Source organism: Lissotriton vulgaris, chromosome 2_1 (genome assembly GCF_964263255.1).
Source record: "Lissotriton vulgaris chromosome 2_1, aLisVul1.2, whole genome shotgun sequence".
Classification (NCBI taxonomy): domain Eukaryota; kingdom Metazoa; phylum Chordata; class Amphibia; order Caudata; family Salamandridae; genus Lissotriton; species Lissotriton vulgaris.
In genome coordinates, this window is record NC_141687.1 from 977,941,350 (window position 1) to 977,963,791 (window position 22,442).

The 22,442-nt window shown below is 44.1% G+C and overlaps 1 protein-coding gene across 1 annotated transcript in view; it reads left to right on the forward strand.

Annotated features, from left to right (window-relative positions):
* Positions 1-22,442, forward strand: part of CSMD2 (CUB and Sushi multiple domains 2) — a 1,651,801-nt gene that overhangs the window by 1,316,581 nt on the left and 312,778 nt on the right. The window contains exons 23-24 of the mRNA XM_086956548.1: positions 13,020-13,176; positions 21,647-21,838. Of these exons, the coding sequence (XP_086812674.1) occupies positions 13,020-13,176; positions 21,647-21,838 (349 nt within the window). The remainder of the gene's footprint in view (positions 1-13,019; positions 13,177-21,646; positions 21,839-22,442) is intronic.

The window sequence follows — 22,442 nt, forward strand, 5'->3', positions numbered from 1 at the left end:
GTACACTACTTATAGAGCGTGTCTGTCCTGCTTGAGAATGGAGCTGCTGCCTGCATCTTCAACTAGCTAGCAGACAGCAGAATGGTAATGTTCAAGCCGCGGAGAATGTAGGCGGGGTAAGCAAAGTCTGTGAAGGGAATTCCACAAAGTACCTATCCATTACACATTTTCCTAATGACTACCCGGATCCTACAAGGGGGACCTCACAAACCAGGGTCGGATTGGGATTGAAAATCGGCCCGGGCACACACAAAAAAATCGGCCCCATTTGCATAATGCCTTTCCTCAAATCACTGCTTTGGCGTAATTGCATTAAAAAGAAGGAGGGGGGGGGGCTTACAAAATGCACGCATTAGTTTACACTACTAAAACACACCTGAAAACAAGTGAGGCCACTTCTACTGCGGCCCCCTGCCCCGCTCAGTATGTGCATACATTAATGGGCCGGCCAGCGAGACAAAGGGAGTGATACCTCTGACTGTTGCTAAACCGGGGGTGGGGGACCAGCGGTGTTGATGGCGGGGGTGTTAATGAGCGCCCATCTACCTGCAGAAACGCCACTCAGCCACCCACTGGGCCACTGGCTATATTCCAAAAATAGAGACACCCCTTAAATCGGCCCCAGACTGTTCAAAAAACCAGCCCACAGCAGGAACTCAGACACCGGCCCCTCGGGCATTGCCCGAGTGCCCGCGTTACCAATCCGAGGCTGCCACAAACCTATTGTAAACCATTGCACAAAGAATACCAAAAACGTTACTCCATGGGAATAGCACAGGCCCATTCCCTAGTAACGGCTGAAAGTTACCTTCATCCCTAGTATCATTTGCTGCCGTCAGTGGGGGGGTGGGAGGGGGACGGGGTTGCGTTGTCTTGGTGTTTTGAATAAAGTACCTCTTATTTTTCAAAGATGAAGCACTGGCTAAATATTGAGTTGATGACTTGTATTGGTTGAATTATTTTGTTCAAGGCTCTAACTCCACACCCACATTCCCGTGTAAGTCTTGTTCTGCTTGACAGCGCTAACCGCGAGCGTCCTGTGTTAATCATGAGTGATTGGTGTTCAGTTTGGGGATTAATAGTAAACAGCAGTGGTAAAAGGCTCGGATTATCGCAGCCTGAGCCCATTAACCCCTGTCTGCCCCGGGGATTATAAAAAGATCCCATGAGTACTATGAAATCAGTGCCTATAGAAGATTCACTCCTCGGAGTGTGCTATATGCATGTAATCATTCATTCACTCAGTTTGTTAGATGATTTGAATGTCAAGGTGGACTAGGGGGTGCCTGGTGCTTAATTCGAAAAAAAAAAATATGTGCGGGACCCAAAACTTTCTTACAACATGCCTACCATAGTTTTTGGTACCAGCACCAGACCCGCTTGCAGGCAGTGACTTCTGGTGAACTTTTGGGAGCATGAATACTGCCTTGAGTATTGTGAACAGGAGTGAAGGGAGTAAGCTACCTCATTTTAGAGTGTTTGTGGGGTTCGACTCAGTTCTGGAAATAGAAAAATAGAAGTGCAGGTACTCTGTACCAGAGTACCTGCTTGTTTCTGAGAAGTGCTGGTACTCTTCAATTAAAAGTATTATGTCTCTCTTGAGAATTGCCGGTACTCTCCCTCTCAAAACAATCATCCTACATCAATCTACCCTACTCCAATTTCCCCCACTCCAATCTACCCCACTCCATTCCCATCTTCCCTACTCTAATCCACCTAATGTACCCTACTCCACTGCACTCCTCCCCAATCTACCCCAATCCACTCCTCCCAAACCTCTCACTCCACTCCAATCTCCACTCCACTCGCATCTATCCAACTCCAGTCTAACCCAATCAAAGCACTCCAATCTAACCACTCCAATCTAACCAATTTACCCCACTCCACCCTACCTCAATCTACCACATTCCATTTCACTCTACCCAGTCTACCCCACTCCACTTCACTCCAATCTACCACATGCCACCCAAATATACCCCTCCAGTCCAATCTAATCCACTCCACCCCAATCTATCCCACTCCACCCCAATCTATCCCACTCCAATCTATCCTACCCCACCCCACTCCACCCCAAACTACTTTACTCCAATCTACTCCATGCAATCCGTCCATTCCAATCTACCCTATTATTATTATTATTATTATTATTATTATTATTATTATAATTGAATTTATTGAGCGCACAGCTACCCGGAGGTTTCCCGGCGCTAAAGCAAACAGAGGATAAACCAGTAGGTAAGACTATGGGCATGGAAGTTTACATGTTAAAAAGCCAGGTCTTGATGCCTTTGCGGAATGTCATATAGCAGACTTCTGAGCGCAGAGATTGGGGCATAGAGTTCCATAAGGAAGGAGCCAGTAAGGCGAACGAACGTCCACCCATTTTGGCTCAGTTGACCCGTGGAATTTGAAAATTGTTTTGGGTAGTCCAGTCTACCCCAGTCTACTCCACTGTATTCTACCTCACTCCAATCTACTACACTCCAATCTACCCTAACTCCAAACTACCCCACTCCTATCTATCTCTCTCCAATTCCACTCCATTTCAATCTCCCCTACTTCACTCCAGTCTACACTACCATAACCCACCTAATCTATCCCACTCCAATCTATCCCATTCCACTCTACCCTCCACTCCAATCTACCCCAATCTACTCCACTCCAATCAACCCCACTCCAACCTACCTTCCACTCGAATCTACCTCAATCCACTGCACTACAAATCAATCCCACTCCACTCAAGATCTACCCCAATATGTCCCATTCCATCTACCCCAATCTACCCCACTCCAATCCACCCCACTCTAATCTACACCAATCTACTCCACTCCAGACTACCCCAGCCCACCCTAACCTACCCCACTCCAGTGTACCCTACTGATCTACCCACCTCCCGACTCCCATCTACCCCACTCTTATCTGCCTCAATCTACCACAATCCACCCCACTCCATTTTAGCCTACTCGACCCCAGATCCGCTCTACACCAATCTACCCCATTTCACTGTACCCCACTCCATTCTACCCCATCCCACTCCATGTCACTAACTTTCAGCCAAGCTCAACAGCTGCCACACCGGTGCACAAAATGACTAAAACACATTCCAAAGCCAATAACTTTTTGCACATTCATTCACACTCTGCTCATTCCTCTGCCCATTCATTTGTTCATATAATTGTATCCCACGTTCAATCTGGTAGTCACTCTTTTACTCACTGAAATGCTAACTCGCTCATGTATTCTTGCATTTACTTTCACACTCTGTATCACTTTTTCAAACTAATTCCTTAGTCTTCCTCTTGTAGACTTACTCAGACACTCACCCATGCACTCACTAACTCCAACGCTAACTCGCTTGATGAGTTGATCTGTTGGCGGGCGCGACATGCCGTGAGCTGCAGAGGATTTGTTGTGTTGTTGCAAATGTGGAATGCAGAATTACGAAAATGGCAGCATATAAATGTCAGAACAGGGACGCCAAGGCATCTCTTTATCGGCAATCAAAAGATCAATGCTCATGGTCGTTATCCGTATTGATCAAGCTGCCTGCAGAATCAAAGTGAAAATAATGGTAAACTAAAGGTTCCTACTTACCAGCCCTTAAAGGCAGAGGCGCAGTGCCGAGTGCCTACTTTGTTATTTTTATGGAGCAATAGTGCCATCTGGGGTGCTTCAGCAGCCAATCACAATGCTGATTAACTTCCTTTTCATTACTGCCACTCTCACTCAGTGCGAGAGGGATTTTATGTATTGGCCTGCTACCTCATCCGAGTCTCAAAACAGCAACTGTGTTTGTATTCCCTAGGTATATGTGGCTGTGATCTTGGTTAAAGAGTGCATTATTTAAAGGAACAGAAAGTTGTACTATTTCAATTAGGAACTGTCAAACTGGTAAGGATGTAGGAAAGTGTATATTTTTCTGAAATTGCAATTAAATTTCATGAACTTACGTTCAGTATCAGTGAAGTAAGTTTTGCTGGTATTTCTGTGAGAACCAGTCCCGGAGAGCACAATTTAAGACAAGTGGCAGAATGAAAAAATTCAAAAAATGTGAACATTCACATTATGCCAAATTTAGGGTTTGTACACATTTTAACGGCTTAAGTAGCATTTCCCCAGGCCTACCTTTTAACATAAAGTATGCTATAAAATATGTATTCCTTTAAAGCGTAAGTATTTTCCAGTACACAGTGACTGCACACAACAAATCTTTTAGACAATGCAAATTGGAATTCTCAATTAATCGGATTGCTTGAAAACGGCATGCTCTAATAATCCCAGTTCAAAAACAGAATACATTCTTCAAAATGTTAATGATGATGCATTAAAAAACCACAGACGTGGAATTCCATCTGCCTGTGCTAAACAAGGCTCAGCCACCGGTGTTCTTTCATAAGGATGTGTCATTCTTCTCAGAGCAGCCTGGCCTGGCTTCAACTCAAGGCGCCAACCTGAAAATGACGACTATTTTAATATTAATAACTAGCGCAGTGTAACGTTCCTGTAGTGTAGGCCGTTCTGTCGTGTTGCTTATTAAATACTTACGGAACAACAGAGCACGAATATTTATCATCATGTTTAAAATCTTATTTCAGACAGATTAGAATGCAGCATTGACAAACTGAAAGCCCTGCTGACTATCTGCCCCATATGTATGACTGTAATTGAAGTTTAAATTTAGATACTGAGCTCAGTGCTAGTGACTAACAAATGTGTACCCTATTTGTAGCTTGGCCTGGAAACAGCAAAGGCCAGGACCCTTACTTATCAATGCACTTCTTTATAGGCACACAGTGGGTAAAACTTATTGATACATCCGGACCCCAGTCTGTAGTCCCCTAGATTACTTTGACTAGTTATGGACTATGGGGAATGTTTGCTTCTTCTATCCATAGTAAATGCAGGAGGTATTCACATCCTTCGGCTGATGGACAACACCACTTCACACCTCATACTGCCTCTGCGAGACCCGCTGCCAATCAAAGTTTAAAAAAAAAATCTGCATGGAATGCACGGAGATAGATGTGTAGGGAGGCACGTGTCTGGCATTTCTGCCCTCATATTTGAAAGCGACTAACTCTTCAAGCAGCCAGGGCTTTTCAAGAAGAGGTCTGCTCTGTGGGTTTACCCTTGGAGTGTTAGGTGCTGAAGCACTTTTAAAGTGGGTGAAGTGGGCTGAATGTTTATCTAAAAGGTGGATCTAATAGGCGGAAATTAACTCTGCCTCATCTTTTGAATAATACATTTTGGAAATGTACTCGAGAGACATCTTTAGTGACACCAGTGATGTTGTCAAATATAGAAACATAGGGGCTCATTAACAAAAAATGACCCGGCACCACAAGCCATTTTTCTGCGCCAAGCTGCGTCATTTTAAAATCACAGTTGCCTTGTACATGAGGCCCTTAGTCACAACCTGAAATAAGGGGAAGGATGGAAAGTGTGGCAGATCCAGAAACATGTCCACCTACTGAAACAAGGGGCAGGGTGGAAATGGTGCCGGATCCTGAAACTTAACAACCTCCTGAAATAAAGACAAGGATTGAAAGTGTGAAAGAACCAGAAACATGTCTACCTCTTGAAATGAAGGGAAGGATGGAAAGTTCTCTAATCAATTTCAAACTAGTTATTCTGTTTAAAAGGCAATGCTTGGCTCATGGGAAGCTGAGAAGACTGGAAACAGAAAGGCTTCTCTGTCTGCAGTATTGAGAAGCATCACTTATGCCTGCTGGATATAGATTGGTGGAGCGGTTTTAAAATCTATGTCTCCCTCTGAGAGCTTGGTGAATGATGCATAGCCCCTGCTATCTCCCCCACACGAATTACTGCATCAAGAGACATTTATAAGAGACGCAGCCTATTCTGTGCCCATCCTCATCCCATAATCAGGATATGGTAACCTAGATGTCCGCTGCTATCCGCCACAGTCCCCTACCAGAAGTCGTTGATCTTGTATTTTGCTTTGCCAATGCTTGTTCAGATACATCAAATGAATGTTTAGCCATTTATATTGAAAATAAAATAATTCTATTATGGCCATGAAGTGTGTGCACACATACGGCTGCCATATTGTAATGGTTTTTAAAAAACCTTTACAAGATTGCCACCATCCATGCACGCCCATCAAGTTTTTTTTTACATAAAGTATAAGAAAAACAATTACATGATGGCCACTGTGCTTGCATGAGCAGCCTTATTGGCCACCAAGGAACAAAAACAATTTGGCAAATCCAATAGATCACCATCTGGCATCAAAGCTGAGACATTGACTTTGCCAGTGGTTGTTTAATTCTGTGTGTTGTTCCATTTTACGCTACTTTCCTTTTATTCTTTCCTCTCTCAATCCCCTTCTCTTTATCCACCCTTTACCTCCATCCATGTACATTCTTTCTCCATTTACCACCCTTCATATTTTGCTCCCTTCACCCCTCTCTCAATCTTTTCTTTCTTCTCCTTTCCTTCTTTTGTCTTCTTCATTTTTCCAGCCTCCATTTTCCCTTTCTTTGTCCTTCTTCCTCTCTTGTGTTCTTCCTTACATTTATTTATCCTCACATCCACACTTTCATCCTTCCTATCGCATTTTTCCCTATTGACCCAATCCCTTATTTCCCTCTTACCTTTTCTATAATTTTCCTCCTTCTTATTAACTTCTTCAATTCAACACCCTCTTCTCTATCTCCTCTGTTCCCCTTTTCCTTCCTGCCTTGATCATCTTCCTCTTTTTTCGTAGCGTTACTATCGTAACAATCAAAACTAATGTGATCGTGCATGTTCCAGACACTGGAGATGTCAAATGAACGAGATATGTGGTGTCAATTGAGTCTGAGTCTGGAACGTGGCGAATGAGGATGAAAACCGGCTTTTGCACTTCAACATGCGTCACTGCTCTTCACACCCCTTCGCAGATGTGTCAGGACAGCTCAATAGGAGTTCACTTCTCATTAAAATCTGGAGATTATGTAGAATCAATAGCTTTCTGCTCCTTCAATTGCATACAATAAATTACAGAAGCGTGCAGAATATTCCAGGCGGATGAGAGCTGCTTCCGCCAGGAGGTACGTCACGTAGTTGTACACAGCCACGCGCTCTTGGTTGGGAACAACATAGCTCGGGTAGATGGGGCCATTCTGGGAAAATAAAACCGAACATAAAAAGAGGGAAAATAACAAGCAAGTCCATGAGGAGTCACACTGAGTTAAGATGACATGATGCAGAAGGTAAAAGGGATATTACCCCTCTCCTCCCACCTCCTCGCCTTAGTCGTAACCTTATTACCTCCAACATACGTTTTCCAAGGATTGGGGTTATGATCCCTGTAAATTAAGTCCCTTTTCTATCTCCATGACCTGGAGTAGAATAGCATTCCTCAAGCCGCCCCAGCTCTTGAAATTAAAGGCTCACCAATTAGAGGTGCAAGGACCGCCAGGGTTTGGACTGGGACGAGGAGGACTATGGATCAGGGTAATGAAGATCACTGGTAAGTTAGATGTGCATTTCCACCTGCTTTCCGCTGACATAACTGTCTGTGAAAGTATAAAAAGTGTGGGTTTTCCCCCCAATTTTTTTTTATTCCAGTCTAGAATCCAAACCCTGCTTCCTCTCGATTCTGGATATCCTCCACACTTGCAACAAAGGTCTTAGTTGTTGAACCTGAAAACCTGACTTGTAATCCTCATTTCACCATATTGTGTGCTCCTGTTAGCATATCCCAGTGCCTCTGTTTTAGTGTTTGTCGTAATAGCAATCGCATAAAAATAAGGGTACCAAATTTTCAAGTGTTATGCAAAAGATCATGGACAGTAGCTGAACTTTGTAAGAACAGACTAATGCAGCTATTTAGACTGGAGCGCCGAGATAGTTTTGTGCTAGCGCCTATCACGGGTTTAGCACAATTTACTCGTACTCGAGGTTTGCACGTTATCACCAGCAATGGCTAAAGTTTGAAAATTTGAGTTTTAGCACTCGTAGGACGGGCACAAAAACATTTTACATGCTACTCAACATTTGTTTAAAGCAAGGAAAAAACAGGTTGTAGAAATAAACCACAAATCCATTGAATTTTTTTTTTTTTTGCACTGAGATATGCCTTTACTGCACACCGGGGTCTAAGCCACCCGGGTGGTGTGAACCAGGAGTGGTTTTGGAAGAGAGAAATCTAGAGAGCTCTTTACAAGGCTATGACGCTGGACGTCGATGTCCATTAGGGGTGAGGCAGAACTTGGTATGCCTACTAAGAGGCTGACTATCTACAATCAATACAGGCTCATCCCCAATTCTTCTGAACTACCCTGAGATTCATCTGTCTTGATTTGGTTCAAGAAAAAAGAGAAACGTTTCTAAGCTATTGATCACCAATCACGTGCATCAGGAAATTGAATTGGTGAAAACAAGCTTTTCAAGGTTTCATATATGGAAGATTAGCAGTTTTTAATGACCTTTTTTAACACTAGAGAAATTAATAAAGGCAATTATAATTTAGAGCCAGAGTGTTAGGGGGAATAGAATTAGTGGTGGGATTCTTCTCTGCCTGCTCATCAGGGATCCTGTGGCCCTACCTGGATTTTCCGGGCTAGTAAGCACACAATGCCTATTTTTTTCACTATGAAAGCAGGCAGGCAAAGTCATATGCAGATAGGGAAGGTGCTATGGGCATGCACACAGCCAAGACTCTGCCACATCTCCTTATAACACGGCGAGGCAGGCAATTTTCCTCTGTGCCGACCCACAGCCTGTCCTGTCCTGACACTCTTTCCGCCCCCTGCCTTATTAGGTCCCTTGCTTGCCTTTACCATTTGTTCAGAGGGGTGGAGAAATGGAAGTCTGCATTCAGGTGTAAATCTACACTTGACAAATGTGAATAGCAAAAAAGGTATACCTAGGTGTAAGAGTAAATTTATACTTGAGTAAATCTACACGTCATTTTACCTGTCTGAGTAGGGTCCACAATGTTTTAATACGGAAGCTCGTGTTATAATCCAGGTTCCATTGTTGCATAGTCACCAATGTAGCCACATGTTGCCCATGAGATCGGTTACCCAGTAGGTGTCGCTGTGTTCTCCTTCTGTCTGTAGGCTATTGCTTTTCTGATATAAACTGCAATAGATTACTCATTTCAAAATCAATAATTACTCAACATCCTCCTAGGAATGTATTGTCAAAGGCATGTCACATAAATATTACGACACAAACATGTCCTCAGGATACAGCAGAGGCGCAACTAGAGCCTCATTTCGTAGAGGAGGCGGGGGCTAATAAAAATGTCGGGTGCTAATTCTCCCAGCAAAAGGCAGAGTGGAGATGCAGGGGCTCTAAGAAGGGATGAAAACACAACAAAGTATTGTTAACAAGTAAATGTTCTTTTAAAGACCTGTGAAGTACTAAGGTGCGGCTGCAATAAGATGGTCGCCAGACCAGCCAGCCTGGGAAGCTGTCTCAGCCCGGGCTGACCCACACAACGGGGGGCTGAAGCCCTTTGAGCCCAATGGGTGTTGCCTGCCTGGGATACAGCACAGATGAGCAACAGTGGAGTGGACATGCACATCTACTGCACAGAGAATAGCCACACATTTTTTACCCATAGTGCACTTTGTTAGGCAGGTAACATTCATTGACAGAGAAAGCTTTTGGGCCGCTTCCTGCGTGTACACCACAACTGCTACTAACTGCGTTAATTGGCGAAGAAACATCTCGATATCTGTTGAGCTCTTGCATTTGAAAAGACTTTTAGGATCTGCAGGGCCTCCTCCCCACCGGGACTGCTCTTCATTCCGATCAGCACCTGCCACTGGACGCCCAGTTCCCCTCGATCTATTTCTAAGTTACTGCTTCGCCCATGATCAATAGACCCGATCGAGCCAAGCTATCGACCTCGCTTACTCTAAAAGAGTGCGTGTTCCTGGACAAACAATTAAAGCACCTTCCCAGGGGATGCCAAAATCCATACATTTAGAAGATAGAAAAAAACAAAAGCTCTTCAAACATAGAACCTGAGAAAAGCGTGTATTGCAGTGTGCAGGGTTGTAATGATGAATGAAACCTTAGGATCTAGTCCCAAAGTGAAGGGAGGGGAAACATTGGGGCTTATGTACAATCCTCTTCTGCTGCCGGTGTGTTACTATTTTTGATGCATCGTCGGTGCAATGTGCTGGCCCATATTTAAAAGGCCAAGTATAGTCACCCTGCATGGCTTTTCATGGCCTTGTAAATACGGTCCCTTTTCACGCATCACGTTGCGTGAAAGGGGTGTTCTATGGGTGTTGCTGTGGATGTTCCCACGCAACACCCATGTATTCTGCCGCATTTCCAGATTTACAACATTTCGTAAACCGGAGAATGTGTCAGAATTCTACGCCTCCTCTGTTGCCGCATAAGGAGGTGCAACAAGGAGAAATACTTTTATTTCTCCTCATTTTTCCTCTTTCTATGCATGGCGCATTCAGTAAGTGGATCATTTGGATAGGAAAGGTATGCCTATTTTGCCAGTGGTGCTGGAACAACAGTCAGAGTGGGTATGCATCAATGTTACATCGCTGGCGTCATAAGGATTGTGAAAAATCCAAGCATGACACAAACACCAGGGGCCGTATTACAATAAGTGCCCTGGGGCACAACGGGCATTTGCGCACCCCAGGGTACGTTGGTATCACAGAAGGGGGCGCATACGCTTGTGCATCCCCTTCAGTATTGTACTGGTGTACTTAAAGCGCCAGCGCTACCATCAGGGACATTCCCTTATTTGCATAGGGGCGTGCCCTATGCAAATGAGGGAATTCCTTTGCCTCTGCACTCACGCCATATTACAGACGTGGGCGCAGAGGTAAGGAAGCTCGAAGTCGGTGCACTCCATGGCGCCACCTTCTAGGTGGCACACTGTGAGTGCGCTCCCTGAGAGCAGTTCTCTGGTGGGGAGAAAGGAGGTCCTATGGACCACTAGACATAACTGTGCAGGCAGGTGCTGTCACTGACTGCACCCACCTGCAGGGGGATCTCTAAACCCCTTTAAACGTGTAGGCGGGTTGCCGCCTGCACTGTGAAAACACAGCGACGATATGTGTTTTCATATGAATACACTTCCCTGGGGGCAGCGAAAGTTTGTGGCTGTCCTGGGGGCAGCGTATTCACCATAATGGGGTTCATTGTCATTGTTTGCGCCCAGTGCATCTTTTAAAAGGTGGGCCGGGCATAAACAATGAGAATGCTTAATACGGCCCCAGGTATAGCAAATGAGCCATGACAATTCAGCAGGAGAGCGATACAGGTGTGGGATCTAGCCGATGGTACATTTTGGGGCTAGAACAATGTCACAAATATGTTAATGAAGCATGCTGTGGTACACACTGCCATTTACAGACAGCACTTTTTCTACGGATATTCAGCACAATTCCTACTGACATGCAGTTTTACTGATAAAACTATATAGCTCACAAATAACAATGTGTGGAAGGAAATCAGGTTTCAGAAATTATTTATCATTTGCATGCTACCAAGTAAAGTGTCTTGATTTGTTTTGATGTTAGTGAAATCTCTGTTTTCATCACACTTCAGAATTGCAAATTAAATATACTTCATTTGTGCTTTCCTAGTTGCTGTTTTGAAATATTTGTGCAGTTCATTTACAGGTATTGATATGCTGTTGTTTGTTTAAAAAACACGGACATCACACTGCCTTTCTTTTCACACTTCATGTATCCCAGCAAGATTGTCAGGTAGTCCACTCAAAATTGTCTAACTTTTCTATCAAAGAAAGAAAAGTAAACACCAATGTACATGATAAAATAGTATGCAGAAATTTGTCAGAAGACATTGCCTGACAATTGACAAATAAAACGAAATTTACATGCATCTTATCCTCATTCACCTTCTGAAATATAACATGTTTATTTTGGAGGTGCTACAGCACGCCTGCATCCCTGCTTCCAGTACATATGTATTTTGTTAACCCTATAACTGCATATGGTTTGAAATATGAACATTACGCAAAGGTAGTATAATAATTTACAAAATAATTTCAACTCGAATTTCCATATGCAAGATTAATTTAACTTCTCAAAAACAAAGACACCAACAGACATCTTGAAAGAAACCTAGTTGCTTGGTATACCTCACTGTGATATCTGCATAGCTTGCATCAGGTTAATTCTATTTGTATTATTATTATTATTATTATTAATTTCGCTGTAAGATAATCGAGCAAATGACATTTCTCAGGTGCCTACCCACCAAGTAAGTACACTGTGTTTGTGTACCAGCATTGCATAGCATGTTGCCCTAATACCCCTCTGATCCTTCTCTGGGTACATTTACTATTGAACAGCCATTCAGAAGACATGTGTGTGTAATGTTTATCAGACCAGTAAAATTCCCTCCTTACGTGGACTTTACTAATAAATGGTTTTGTGACTGGAACGTTATATTCTTCTTCAATAATTCCCCAGAATGCTAAAATAGATATTGTATCACACCAGTGTTTGGCTTTACCACTTCTATGGGAGACAGTGTCTGTGTCCAGCATTGTTTTGCTTGCTTGTGAGACGACATCACTCAAAAAGTACCTAGAGTGTAAGAAGTAAAGGTTCAATTTACCCCATCTGGAAGAAAAAAACAGATTTACTTCAGCCAAATAATGGATCTGGTACTTGTGGAAGCCACCAGAGATGAAGACGACTTCTATTCATCTCTACGTTGCCGTGTAGAAGTCACACAAATGGCCCTCGGAGACATACAAGATAGTCACTGTGGAGTCAGTGCTGTTGCATTAAAAGTGAAAAACATCATTACAAAAAGGCAGGTGTCTGAAAAATATCCATTATAGGATTCTGGTCTCTGACCAAAGCTATTTTTTGCCTGTGTGTGTGTGTGTTTGTGTGTGTGTGTGAGAGAGAGATAGAGAGGAGAGAGATAGGAAACTTTGGTGATAGAATCTGGTGGTGTGTTGAATGTAATTACAATATGTTTACATTACACCGGGTTACTTTGAAGACACTACTTGCTTCTGACCAGTGTACTTTTTGTGTCTTTAGGTCTATGATGGGAGAAATAACTCAGCTCGGCTCTTGGGGACCTTCAGCCATACAGACATGCTGGGGATGACGCTAAACAGCACGTCTAGCACTATATGGCTGGAATTTATCACAAACACTGAGAACACAAGCAAAGGATTTGAGCTGCAGTATACAAGTAAGTCTAGCTACATACGTGCTCTGATGCACTACCTCCATCCACAGCTATACCTTCAAATGTCATCATGTGCGCTGTCCAATTATCATCCAGGAGACAAAGTCAAGGCTGCACTAATGAGCACAAGTCAAGGCCTGTCCATGAAATGAGTGCAGTCTCCACCCAATAGTCAAATTCTAGTCTTCTAACAGAGGCAGACAGCCAGCAGCCAATCACTGCCCATTATCGACTCTTTACACATGGACAAAGTAAGCAACATAAACCCAGGAGGAGAGGGAGCCGGAGTTATTGGACAGAGTACGCAATACCAGGCACTGTCATCCTCCCGATTTGGAGGTCAGAGATAGTCTAGACTTCCAGCTTGGATACCTCGAACTGAGCACACTTCCCCCCAACAACCCTTAGATACCACAAGCAACGGAATGCAAGCTAGCACAGGTTACCAGTTACAAAAAAAGGTCACTCGGACTCTGCAAACTTCCCCAGTGCTCCTTAAACTCCTCACATTCTGGCACCCCCAGTGGTTTGCTGATCTTTACGAGCACACTTCTTTGCACAGTGTGATTGCGGCATACGTCAGGACAGTCCTTGTCCCAACCAACGATCACTTCCATCTGTTTTCGCGCACCCTTCTCGGTCCTTAAGATCTTGTGGAAATGGAGAAACCCTTTCTGTCCCTGGGAACCTTGTGGACAGGAGGCCAGCCACCTGGCCTTTTGAGAGTCCTTTGGGAACCAGGCCAATACAATAGGCCGCAGGCCAGCAACTTCCAGTCAAAATCTAGCAAGTGATAGTCCCCTTCCTAGAGCAAGACAAGCCCCAGGCCACAACAAGTCTCTGGATAATCCAGTTGCAGTCGCTCCTGCCCAAATGGGTCCCCTTGTCGATATCCCAGTGTCAACCAGCATTAGTCCCAAAAGTGTCTCTAACACATAAGGGCAGAGCCCCAGTAGTTATACCCACAATGGCCTTTGAAGATGAGATCAGTACAAAAGGCCACCTTTGAAATCCACAGCCCCTCTCTAAATGTTGTCCTGTCTGCCATCCCACCCAGGGCAGCTAGATCAATATCTTTAGTGGGGCTAAGACCCTGCCCCTTGAATCCACCCCCTTGTATTCATGCCAGGAACACCCATCAGAGTCAGAGGTCTGCAGTTTCCCTTGAGCTCTAGTTTATGGCCTTTAGTCAGGAATGCACAGATGTACCAGTCCCCCCAGCACCCAGATGTAGATTGGGGACAGGCTGACAGGCACACACAGCCACAAGCACGGAAATACCCGCTTTCCCAAAGTGGCATTTCCACATTAGTAATGTTGTATCCAGTCACATGACCAAAGAGGATGTGCCATTACTAACTCTTTAATATCAAACACTATACTGCTAATCCTCTGCACGTAGGAAATGTGCTCAATAGCCTTTCCACTGGTCCCTTATCTTAATCAATGCGAGAATCAGGCCATACAGTACAGAACACACCATCTAGTGTTATTCACTACTGTGGCATGTAGAGCACACATGCACATGCCCTACCTCTTCCCTACATTGCAACCTGCCCACAGGGAGTACTCAGATGTAGCAAGAGGTGTGCAAAATCTTGGCAATTCGCTTTTTAAATGCCACGCCGAGTAACAGTAACCTGCACAGACAGGCCTCGCCATGACAAACCTGTGACATTTTTGAAGAGATACCTCCGTGGGTGGCACAACCAGTGCTGCAGACCCACAGAGGAGCATTTCAGTTACATGCCCTAGATATATGTCTTACCACTGGACAAGGGAGTTATTGCTAACTCAAATCAGCCAATCATGTTTACATCAGTCACCAGTATGCATGTGAGAAGCACACTGCGTTGGCACTAAATAGCAGTGCCAAAGCGCTTAAAGTCCTATGCCAGCAAAATAAGGTCCAAACAGGAGGTCGGATGCCAAAAGGTGCTGGGTCCAACAACACCATATATTTGAATTATATCTCTGATGTGTTCTAAAACCCAGAGGACTTTGGAGCCCTTTCTGTGTGACACTATCCTTCTATCTCCCAAATATTAAACCCTACGTAGTAACTTGTCTGTTTTGTAGTGCGCCAAATTTCTATTTTCGTTTACATGTTGGCAGAGGAATCTGGTCACTTGGGGAATCCTGTGATTTCCAAACAGGCAGAGGCCTTTGAAAGGCCTCTAGGCCTAAGATGTAGCTAGTCACATGTGAATGACTTCGCTCCGGCTCTCCAGTCTTATCGGTTTTGGCAACAGTGAGATATATCGGGATTTATTTAGTGGGGGTCCCTAAATGCTCATCACACTCAGCAGACACTGACTGGAGAAGTTGTTATAATGCTAACCGTGCTAATTGGTGCATAATCCAAATTTTGTGGTTGTATTTAAACGATCACAATTTCCTTAAGGACTAGGGGGCATATTATCAAGGAGGGTGATAAGAGATTATCGCCGCTTTACGGCCGCTAAGCGGCAATAATTCTATTGCCCTATTAGCAAGCTGTCGCTAACAGCAGTTAGAGACAGATTATAGGAGATAGCCAGCGGTTTGGGGTCCGCTTTGCATGTCAGCGATATTTATCGCTAATAACATGCAAAGTGGGCGTACCCAACCTGTTAGCGACTAAAAACAGTCGCTAACATCGCTATCGCCTATTATCAACGCAGGCGTAGCGATGGAAATATTCGCGCTAAGCGCGAATATCTCCAAAAACTAACGCCTGCTCAGACCAGTTCTTAGCCATTATATCCAATGGGTGGTGGATATTATGGCTAAGACCCTATTGGCGTTAATGCGTGAATATCGCTGTATTCCCAGCGATATTCACTCATTTCGCCGCTTTCGCCGGATATTTTATCGCTTTAGAGATAAACGATGCTAATAGCACGTTATCTCTGCGATGATATCCGGCGATGCTTGGCGAAAAAAAAAAACTCGCTAAGCCCATTTAGCAATAAATATCGCTAGTTGTTGGTAATATGCCCCAAAGTTCTCCATTGTGTGCCAAGTCTACAAAAGCATTTTGTAAATCTCAGAGCCATATGTCCCGAATGCAGTGCAGGCTTCCCCTTCAATGATACTAGTTCAAAGGGTCATCATGCAGTGACTCTAAATTATAATTCAGGTAATAGTGGTGAGTCATAGTAGTCCAACGGGCAGTAAAGTATCTATTTTCCATTTACTGTCAGACACATTGGCCACTCCGAGAGTCTTCTATGGTGGGTTCCTTTATTTGACTAAAGTCTGTTCAATCAAATAAAATTTCATACATTGCATGTCTTTAATTAGCAGGGGTGTATCTTAGTCAATCTTGTTAATGGGGGTGTTAGCCTAAGATTTACCAACAAGCATCGTAGCATTCCTAATTCATGAGGACAGAAGCGGGCATACAACAGGAACCTCTGCTGGAAAAGAGTGGGTACCAGACTTATCACTGTTGCTGCTGTCAACAAACTGATAGAAGGAATATCCCAATTAATCCAAGCCACTAGGATTTGTTATGGGCACATTTTAGCCCTTAGTCCTTCTCCCACTACATCACTCTAAGCAGAGACCCGTGACATGTACATCAGTCCTGATCCTGCTCAAGTAGCAGTCTAGCCGAACTGCCAGACAAGGACCATCTCCTAATAGAAACATGCGTAACCGCTGACAGGTTCCAGCCTATTTTGGCCTCGTCTTTCAGGTATACCTTTAGCCCAGAGGCACGGGGCCCACAGCTAGACATACCCATCACACTGAGGGCCTCTACTGCAAGAAAGGACAAGGTAATGGAAGCATTTTTTTAAATAAATCTCAGCCACAGACAATCATTTGGCCTGAGTTCCAGTCTATTATTTTTGCTGTCTGAAGGGGACCAGGCATAGCAGTTCTGGCTGGACTGTTCCAGTTGGAGTGGGATCAAGGCTCATATGCATATGGCTGTTTTCTGTTTAGAGTGACATAGTTGGTGAGAAACACTGTTCTGTTAGCAGCCCTGCAAGTGGCTGTGATTATATCTCAAGCAGCTATTCCTATGCTGGATCCAGCCCAGCTCCAACACATCCTCCCATCTATATCCCAGCAGGGAGTACCGACACAAGGACACATGCAGCGGTACCCATGTGTTGTGTAGAGGAGTAGCTTGAATGGGTGGATGGAGCCATTGTTTCCCTCCCAAGCATGGAGCGGTAGCAAAACGCCAATATTATAGAAAAACATAACCTCTTTCTCTCATGTATTACTGGGCAGGCCACGGGTGTAAGAGATCAGAGTGAGAGCACACCTGGAGCCTCACATCTCCTCCATTTTGAGCAGCAAATAGGGAACTAAGACAAGCTGGGTCAAGACATACATTACCAGAAGGCAATCAGATTTTAAAGGTTATTTTTATATAAAGCTCACTTGTTGCATTTACAAGTGTTGTGAATAAGAGGTGTCACTCATCCTTTTTTATGTCCTAATAGTAACACCAGCTTCATCTCACAGTTTGCTCAAAATTTCGACCTACAGATCACTGAATGTGTCTGCAGTATGTGTTCAACTGGCAGCACCATGGTGTTACTGTCCAAATAGACTGTATTATGGCACTTAATATTAAATGTTAGTGACTAGCATCTGTTACCACGCAGGCCAAAACCACACGCGGCTTAACAACTGTGTTAATACCACAACTGTGTTGTTACCACAAGTTCCATTACAACGCAAGTCATTACGACGACTTGCTTTAGGGAAGTGCTAGACTTTGGAATAGTTTGGAACAGTCAGTGTATCAGTAGGGAAGGTGTTGGATTTAAAATCCAACACAAGTCCGATACAGCATTTCCTAAGGCAATTGGTTGTAATGACATGAGTTGGGATGGAACTTGTGGTAACATTGCAGTCATGGTACTGACTCCGTTGTAAAGGTACTCCATTGTAATGCCTGCATTGTAATAGATGATTCCCAATGTGAATACCACCCAAGAAAACACACTACCAACCATAGAAATACGAAACATTTAGTTACCTTTATGGTTATATGCGGCTGTTGGCAGAGACTGCAAAACTTCTTGCGGTGCTCTAGCAAAAACCACATTAACCCACTACGCTATCATACCTTGTGTACATCTGAAGTTGCACATAATGCTCTACAGAAGACACTTAATCTTCAAAGATATTTTGAGATTCCCAACTGGGGCCATGGCTAACATGCAGATCTCTCCATTGTTTGCATTAACATCCGAGCTATCTAACCTGTAATATAATCTGATACTTGCTGGGCACACATTAGTTTCAGCAGTAAGCTGTCTTAAAATGGCGTTTATAACAACTTAAGTAAGGCAAAACAGTTTTATCATATTTTCCTTCTCAATTTATTTAAGGGCTGAATGTATTTGCCACAGAAAGACTGTCATTGATTCTGCTCTTTACAAATGCCACTACATAATACCTCCTCCTCTTTCTTTCACCACCCTTCCCTCCCCCGATTTGAGGGTTTCGGGAGCTCATTTTTCCAATTTCTACATTGACTGAAAGCTTTGATTTGGTAATGATAAGAGCATGACTTGAAGGTAGATTATGTGATACCCTGAGTTCAAGCCAAGAATTCTAGGGAAACCTCATGACTTCATGTTCAACACATAAGGGCCCTAATATAGATGAGGATAGATGAAGAGGATGGGCCAAGTGGAAGCAGAGGTCAGAGCTAAAGACCTGGGGGCAGATTTACAAGAAAGTGATGCATCTCTAGAGATGCGTCACTTTCCCTGCGCCACCCCGAGAAACCCTTGCGCCACCATGGATGCGCCGTATATTCAATACGGCGCACCATGGCGCAAGGATTGACAGATACGTCTGAAATTCTGATGCATCTGCTTGCGCACAAGTCATGAATTGCTGGAGTAGTGTTGCAAGCACGACACAACTCCAGCAATGCATGATGAGGCCTATCCTCATTGTGCTGCTTGGAGCAGGCGTAAGGTTTTGACGCAGTGGCGTCCTAGAAATGGGGCCGAGAAATCATGTATATTTCACTATGTCACTTCTGCGAGGCTTTTTTGCATGGGGTTTCCCACCCTCCATACATTATACCTGACGCAGGTATAATGTGATGCAGGGCTTTACAGTGTGACGCATCTCCCTAGATACGTCACGTAGTAAATGGGCCGCATTTTTACGCAGCTGCTGCGTCACAAAAAGTGACGCAACAGCAGTGCAAGAGTGACACAAGGGGCTTGTAAATCTGCCTGCTGGGATCCAACTCAGTGCAGGGTGGGAGAAATGCACCTTCAACACCCTCTTCAACAGGATGTCAGATGCGAACCGGAACACCAACACACACCCTGCTACTCGAACCTATATGCAAAGATCAGTTAACAAAGGGCGAAGCTTGTCCCTAACTCCATAGCAACAAGATCCAACTCACCTTCTCCTTGTGTGGACAGGATGGAAAGAATTCAGGAGGGACCCCATGGAAATGGCAGAGGCAAGCCAGGAAAATAACCTGATGTAATGGCCCTAATTGAAACATGCCTATGTGTAATATATGTTTATAAACTAGTAAAAACCATTCATATATCACCAAAAAGACTTTTGGGGTTTGTGAATAACTAACTGAACCAATCGATTGAAAACCTATAAGGATTCAATCTGCCTCGCATGTTCCATGCACAGGAAGCAACCACAGTAACATTCCAAGCAATTTCATGATGTTTCAAAGCTGCCCCCAGATGTTACACACATAATCATGAATGCAGTTAATGCAGTGACCATTCGAGTCGTGATGAGCAGCACCAGTAAAACACATATTTATATTTCTAAATGGAACTGCTGCATCAAGGGCTGCTACAACAAGTCTGACTTGATCTTATAGGCAAAGGTGCTAGAAAACTATTGCTTGCATAGTGAGTCTGAAGTGAGACTCGACTTCTTGAATAGCTGCAGCACAGGATCCATGCTGCTTCTACCCCGATGGTCACACGTGCGCATCGGGTCACAAGGCGGTCATCCAGCCACTGCAAGGGTCAGGCCAGCATACGCTTATTTTGAAACCAAAGTCGACTGGTGGCTAACAGTCCTGGGCCCTGGCTCCAGTCTAATACTGGTAGTTGGGCAAATACTGACAAAGCTTACAACTATGATGGTTGAGGAAAGGACTTGACCTCGACCAGGGCAAGGGCAGTCATCTTGTCCAACTCTAAAAATTATTGAGGCGGTATTCCTCTCCATACACCTCTCCCCTCTGAAGCTGTGCCTTTGTTCATTAATCATTCACTGATAATGTTATTGGGATAGGTATTGATAATGAGGTACTTAAGTCCTGATTAAGAGTCAGGCGGAGGGTATCCCCAGGTGGCATATCACGTCACCAGAGGGGTCACATGTTCCCCCACTCAGTTCTCTTACCTGCAGGAATAGTGGACCTACTTTTGCCTGAAAGTTATTTTAGCCAGTGTAATTCATGCAATTTGATTGTAACTGTAGTCAATCTTCGTCCTCCACTCAACCCAAACAGTTTTCCTACCTGCCCCTTCCCTGCCCTACATTTCTTACTGCCTTCCTTCACCGCAGCCCCACACATATTTAGCAACTGGTGGTAAATGTGGGCATTAAACTCCTCGAAAAAGCACATGATAGTCACGTATTCACTGTTATTCCTCATTCTGGGGGGGGTGACTCATTATAACTGGTGGGGTTTTACCCCATGGTAAAGATAATTATGTGTGCAGAGTTTCTACCCTGCCAGTACTGTGCAACTCGCAATAAGGGCTGTGGAAGAAAATCAATGACGCTGGAAGACTAGGGGGCATATTAGCAAGAACCGTCGTTAAAATTATCGCCCTGCCGCTAAACCGGCGATAATGGCCTTGCTAATATGCGTTATAGAATTCCAATAGAAGCCCAGGTTAGATGTCCTGCACATCTAACCTAGGCTTCTATTGGAATTCTATAACGCATATTATCAAGCCCATTATCGACGGTTTAGCAGCAGTTTTCTGCTGCTAAAACAGCGATAATTTTAACGACGGTTCTTGCTATTATTCCTTGGTAATGGAACTTCTGGGAGACAGAGTAAGTAGGACACCAGTTGCACACAGCAAGATGTCCTGTTGTTGCAGTTCCACATTTAGAGCTTGCAGAATTGCCATAAACTCTCACCTTAACCTCTCTCATACTGTCTGACCTGGGGAAATTCTGTCAATATGTCAATGCGAGAGGGGCCCATTTGTTATGCTGCTACCGAGAGTGACTTGAATTGGGACAGTCAGTCCTTTTGAGGAAACCTCATCACTCTATCTAGCAGGATGTTTTTCTGTAAGCAAAACATGAGAACATTTTGCAGCTACATCTTTCTAGCTAAGTGCTTTGCCCACCACAGTCGGATATTGGCCAGTGGTACATTGTAGAATTGTTAATGTTCACACGCATGAGGTTGGATTATTTGTGTTTGTTAAGTGGCAACAAATTCTGAAGCTGTTTCAAGACATTTCCTGTTTTGGTCTCTGTTACTCCTTAGGTTTTGAACTGATTAAATGTGAAGACCCAGGTGTACCGCAGTATGGCTACAAAGTCCAGGATGAAGGGCACTTTGCCGGCAGCTCCGTCTCCTTCAGCTGTGATCCAGGCTACTCCATACGAGGGAGTAGAGTCCTGACCTGCCTAACTGGGGAGCGCAGAGCGTGGGACCAGCCTCTCCCTGTATGCGTAGGTAAGACACGAATCCTTCTTACTGTGACAATGCTGAAGCTATTTTCTTCAGTCTCCTTTCTTTTTGTCTGCCTAACTGAGCAGTTTGGTGAGTTGATGTAGAGTTAGGCAAAATATTGAAATTGTTGTTTGAATCCAAGTTGTTGCTGGGAAAGCAGTGTGAATTACCTAATCACAGCTTCTCTGTATGCCATGGACAGCTGGACCCCCAGAAGTTTGACAATGTGGAATATTAGCAAAGACGGAAATGGCACCAGTACTCCACAATTTCGAATTGTTGAGTGCTAAGTCATAATTCTGTGACAGAGTTTATGACAATCATACAAGATCATTTTTTAGATTTATATTAAGCAAATCTTTCTTGTGTTAATGTCATGACTAGTTTGCGTGCTCCGGCCATCATTGCATGCATTGGAGAATTGTGGGGTAAAGGTACTGAGGTATGTGAACCCAACACTGCTACTTGGCGCAATGCATTGTAAGTAGACTCTGGGAATGAAGAGCTGCTCTTGCCTCCTTGATGTTTTCACTGTGCCTTTACTTAAGCAAACATTTGTTATTGCATGCCGTGTAAACTTGGGTGGCACGGCTGACCAAGCCATAAC